At 41.0% G+C, this 5,974-nt stretch overlaps 1 protein-coding gene and 1 pseudogene across 1 annotated transcript; one reads left to right on the forward strand and one right to left on the reverse strand.

Annotated features, from left to right (window-relative positions):
* Nucleotides 1-219: 219 nt before the first annotated feature.
* On the forward strand, nt 220-1,191 carry LOC131408818 (olfactory receptor 10A4). Its single transcript, XM_058545867.1, has one exon. It carries the CDS (start codon nt 244-246, stop codon nt 1,189-1,191), a length of 948 nt encoding a protein of 315 aa, XP_058401850.1. The 5' UTR covers nt 220-243.
* Nucleotides 1,192-3,430: 2,239 nt separating this feature from the next.
* LOC131409133 (olfactory receptor 2D2-like) lies at nt 3,431-4,387 on the reverse strand (annotated as a pseudogene).
* Between the last annotated feature and the right edge of the window lie 1,587 nt (nt 4,388-5,974).

A 5,974-nucleotide genomic window follows, 5' to 3' on the forward strand; every position in this document is an offset into this window, starting at 1 on the left:
GTGTGCCTCAGTTCAGTCTGAAAAAATAGTTACTATTCCAAAATTTGTGAATCCAACAGTCAGACTTGTTTTTACATTTTGGAAAGTACAGTTGTTTGGATCTTCAACAACTATAACAAGAAAGGTGGAGAATGGGGCCATAGGAGGTTCCCTTTCTAAGCGTATAATAGAGGTCTAAATACCATATGAAGACTTCTCCTACCTTCCTGGAGTGTGAATTCCCAGTAAATCCTGAGCAGAAGAATGACGTGGGGAAACTGGACAATTGTCAGTGAGTTTGTTCTTGTGAGCTTCTCGGCCTTGTCCTCTGAGCTACAAGCTCTACTGTTTCTCCTTTTTTTGACCATTTACCTGGTTACCCTAATGGGCAATGTCCTCATCATCCTGGTCACTACAGCTGACTCTGCCCTACAAAGTCCTATGTACTTCTTCCTCAGGAACTTGTCCTTCCTGGAGATAGGTTTCAACTTGGTCATCGTGCCCAAGATGCTGGGGACCCTGACCGTTCAAGACACGACCATCTCCTTCCTTAGCTGTGCCACTCAGATGTATTTCTTCTTCTTCTTTGGGGCTGCTGAGTGCTGCCTCCTGGCCACGATGGCATATGACCGCTATGTGGCCATCTGTGACCCTTTGCACTACCCGGTCATCATGGGCCACAGGGCCTGTGCCCAACTAGCAGCTGCCTCTTGGTTCTCAGGGTTTCCAGTGGCCACTGTGCAAACCATATGGATTTTCAGCTTCCCTTTTTGTGGCCCTAACAGGGTGAACCACTTTTTCTGTGACAGCCCCCCTGTCATTGCACTGGTCTGTGCTGACACTTCTCTGTTTGAGCTGGAGGCTCTGACAGCCACAGTTCTATTCATCCTCTTCCCTTTCTTGATGATCCTGGGGTCCTATGTCCACATCCTCTCCACTATCTTCAGGATGCCCTCAGCTGAGGGGAAACACAAGGCCTTCTCCACCTGTTCCTCCCACCTCCTGGTTGTCTCCCTCTTCTACAGCACTGCCATCCTCACATATTTCCGACCCCGGTCCAGCAACTCTCCTGAGAGCAAGAAGCTGTTGTCACTCTCCTACACGGTGGTGACTCCCATGTTGAATCCCATCATCTACAGCTTAAGAAATAGCGAAGTGAAGGCTGCTCTGAGGCGGGTCATTCACAGGACCCTCGGCCCTCAGAAACTATGACTGGCTTAGATGGAAACTGAAGGGGTAGAATGCAAGGACAAAGGAAAGAAAAACAAATTCTTCAAATAGGTGTTTAGTCTTTACTCTTTCTATGAGCCACAGTATACCCACTGGGATTTTGGACTTACCACTAGGATCCATGTCTGAATGAAGGAACATGAGTGGTACAAGGAAGAACTTCAGTAGGCCTAATATTCTATGGGACTGTGGAACAAATGTCTCTGAGGATGCTGCTAGTTTACACAGATCAGGAGGTTGACAACTTCACTACAATTTGCCATTTTTTAATTTATTTTAACTTTTCTTGAACATCTTCTTCCATGTCATTTTATAATCTTCTGCTTTACTTTCTTCTATTTGTCCAAAAACTCTACCTGGAACTTTCAAGGATTTTTTGTTTACAAGGTAACGTTATGATAATAGATAGTAGAGTTTCGTGTCATTCTTTCATTAATTTTTTTCATCAAATTTTGAGCTTGAACTCAAAATTTCCACAAATTTTTATTCAGCATTCAACATGTGTCAGACTCTGTTTAGGCACTGAAGACTCATTGGTGAATAAAACAGACAAATTTCTTGACTCGTGGAATTTATATTCTAGTGAGAATGAGAGATAATAAAAAGACACTTAAAAACTTCCACTGCCTTATAAAGTAGATGTGTTTAGATGGCTAGCAATTGAAGACTTCTTCCTCTGCTACATTAATTGGTCTGTGCCTCATCTGGAGAAAGACTAAGTGGACAAATCATAGGAAACCGATGTGAATAACCCAAAGATTCTTTGTTTACTAGATTTTTTGTAATCTTATTGTGATTGGATGAAATCAACAGTCCTTTTTAAGCTTGCATCTCACTCAATCAGGATAGCTGCCCCTCTTTATGATTTAGTTCAGTGAACATAGTCCAATTCTGGACTCTTGGAAAATAGCAGACTTGGGACATGGGCATCATAGCTTTGTATAAACTATTCATAAGAATTTATTGATAATTAACAGAGTAAAATAGCATTTACTGCATAGGCATGTGCTCTTCACAAACTCTATAAACAACACTATGTCTGTGTGCCATGGAGGTACCAGGACCAGTTCAACCTCCTACACAGGGTATCCATCAGCTATCATGTAGCAAGGACTCCAGAAGGGCAGCACCTTCTGAAATATCACTATAATAATTTGTAAATGAAAAGGAAGATCATGGGGTTCTATTTGCATGATTGCAATCCCACAACTAAGCAGATTGGCACCATTATAAATATATAGTCTCCAATTTTACCCAAGCTTTACTCACTCCGCATTCAATTTACTTGATCTTGGTATGGTAGGCAGAACTTGCCCCACAAAGATGTCCATGTCCTAGTCCCCAGAACCTGTAAATATGTTACCTTATATGGTAAAAAGGACTTTGTCGATGTGATTAAATTAAGGATCCTCAGATGGGGAGGTTATCCTGGATCTTTTCGGAATACAGTAACTGAAAAGCAGAAGATGGGTAGAGAATGAGCTTGAAGTATTTATTCCCATGGCTTCCTTGCCTCCATGTACCATAGTCCACAGCTCCCGTCTGGTGGCCTTCTATCTACAGCTACCCTCTCCAAGTTCTAGTTGCCTCCTCTTGGTCCTTCAGGCCCAGGATTGGTAACAGCTTTCACTCTCGCTAGCCCTGGGATGTCACTATATCTTGTTGGTTTCCAAAACCCTGTCTTTACCCTTACCTGCTAGATACAATACTCCTGTCTCTAATTAAAGTGTGAGAAGGATAGCAGAGTTCACATATTCTGCTTCATTGTACCCACGGCCTTTACAACCCACCTCAAACACACATGCAGGTGCATGTGCACGCACACATACGTGTAGCGTCTAGCTCAGTGTAAGAGATTAAGTGATGTTTATTAACTTATTGACTACTTGATGATGAAAAAAGATTCAGAAATACCAAAAGATAAAGTAGTTGAAGTAGAACCTGGAATAGATAGATAGTAATATATAGCATGATAGAAAAGATAGACTTTACAGGTTCTAGGGCTTCTAAAATATGAATTTTTCTCAGGGGATATCCTAACTCTTAAGCACCAAAAGACCACGGTCCATGAATTATTGTCCTTCTCCTTCTACAAAGGAAGTGCTGGGTGAAGGATGGTGGGTGGATCCACAACAAGGACCAAGGATGAAAATTGTACCATATTCCAGTCTTTCTGAGGGAACTACTCAGCAAGTCTCACAAGTAGGGAGCCAAGAATGTGTTATTGTCGGTGGGAAAATCCAAGCCAGCATGGAATATTTCTTGTGGCTGATTTCCTCAGAGCTCCCTTCACATCCTTGCTCCTCAGGCTGTAGATGAGGGGATGAAGCATGGGTGTCACCATTGCATAGAACACAGACACCAGTTTTTCCTATTGTTTGGAAGACTTTGGTGTCATGTAGGTGACAATTGCTGATCCATAAAAAAGGACAACCACCATGAGGTGGGAGCCACAGATAATGTCTTGAGCCTTCCTATAGCTGACTTCATCCCACCACAGTCTGTATGATGCAACCATAGGATATCAGAATTAGGGAAACAGGTATGAGGAGAATCATGACACCCATGAGAAAAATGACCATCTCTGAAGTGCGAGTATCTGTGGATGCCAGGATCAACAGTGCAGGGACCTCACAAAAGAAATGAGCAATACTATTGCTGCCTTGGTAGGGTAGCTTTAGTGTGAAGGTGGTGTCCACCACAGACACCAGAATGCTGCTCATCCATGATCCTGCAGCCAGCTGAGCACACAACTTTCACATTATGCTTAAGTGATGCTAGGGTAATGCAAAGGGTTGCAGATGGCCACATACCGATCATAGGACATCACTGCCAGACGGGCACACTGTGTACACCCAAAAATGAGGAAAAGTAGAAGCTGAACTGCACAACACGTGAATGAAATGACCTTCTTCCTGGATAGCAGGCGGACTAGGGCCTGAGGAACGATGTTGGTGGAGAAACAGAGGTCAGCCAGAGACAAGTTGAAGAGAAAAATATACATGGGTGTGTGAAGCTGGGAGTCAACCTGGACAAGGGACATGAGAAGCAGATTTCCAAGCACAGTGACGAGGTAGACACCCAGGAATAAGATGAATAGCAGCTGCTGGGTGTGTGGGTCATCAGAGAGTCCCAGAAGGAGGAATTCTGTCACCTGTGTCTGATTTGTCTGTCTCATAGTTTGTATCTATTTTCAGTGTGAAGTCATTACCACTAAACGTAGATATATACAACCTATAAAATTCTATTTTTCAGAGTTGGAGGTCTTATGAATTGACCCCAATCACTTCCATCCAATTCAAGAATCCACTTTATAAGAATTTTACAAAATGATCATGCTGCTTTAGTTAGAATGCTTTCAGTGTTGCAAAACTTAACACTTTATAGGATGGTGCATTCATTTTCAGTATCATCTGGCAAGTGTAGAATAGATTGAAAGAATTGTCTTCTTTCTTCTGAGTATCGCACTTCTAATAATAAAAACAATTGGTTGAATTCATCTTTAAAGTCACATCATTTAATACGACTTTATTATCAACTAAAACCCTTGAGTCTTATGCTGCTCTTGCCACACCTTCCCCATCTCATGATGGTGTCAATTTTTTTTAATTCTTTGGACATACAACTGTATCTGTTGTCTCTTCCCTAAAAAGACAGTCACTAAGGTAAAAGAAATCAAAAAGAGCCAAAGCACTTTGCAGAACTGACATTGTTTCTTGGACAAAATAACCTATTTCAAAAGAGCTGGGAAATCAAGGGGGTAACTCTGGATAGTGTGCCATAATGTCTTTGGTAGTCCCATCCCCACTTCAGCTAGAGATCCCAAATATCAGTCTTAACTGTCACTGACCTTCCAAAATAGCAGACACACCATCACAACATCATTTCCATTTTAAGCTGAGTGCTTGCTCGTTTTCTGTGTTCACACTTAACAGCGCTAATCGGCCACCTTCAGCCCTTGATCTCTCACTGTCTTGCATTACCCATCTACTCCTCCCAGAGATTAAAAACTCCTTTGAAAACTGTGCCTCTGTATTTTTCATTTGTGTGTTCTTTATTAAACAATTCATAGAACTTTATTCAATAAATTATCATTAATTAAAGTAAAATAAAAATAATTTGATCACACAGTTTAATAGAGTTGTTTAAAAAGCCTGCCAATGTTCCTACAGAGACTTGCAAGAATTTGGAAGCAATAATGAAATTTCATGTAGCTTTTCCAAAAACAGAGGAAAAGAATTTTAAGTCTAGGGGCCGGCATGGTGGCTTAGTAGTTAAATTCGGCACGATACACTTTGGCGATCCAGATTCGGTTCTGGGTATGGACTTACACCACTTGTCACGGCTATGCTGTGGCAGCAACCCACATACAAAATAGAGGAAGATTGGCATAGATGTTAGCTCAGGATGAATCATCCTCAAGCAAAAAGAGAAAGATTGGCAACAGATGTTAGCTCAGTGTGAAACTTCCTCAGGTTAAAAAAAAAAAAAAAAGTCTAAAGTTTAAGGCTTTATGCAAGACATGGGCTATCAACACTTTATCTGTCCAGTAAAGGTGCTTCAAAATAATGTTTTAAATATATCACATAAATAAATACATCAAATAGAATATGTAGGATTACCAAGGAAACCAATTATGTAAAATAGAGTTATCAAAATTGTTTTAGAATACAAATACATGATATCATAATACATGTGCTCTTTAAAGCATTAAATTTTAAAATGTTGTGGCAGGTCTAATAACCACCTTAATTTCAAAATGATG

This window comes from Diceros bicornis, chromosome 7 (assembly GCF_020826845.1).
Source record: "Diceros bicornis minor isolate mBicDic1 chromosome 7, mDicBic1.mat.cur, whole genome shotgun sequence".
Taxonomy (NCBI): Eukaryota; Metazoa; Chordata; class Mammalia; order Perissodactyla; family Rhinocerotidae; genus Diceros; species Diceros bicornis.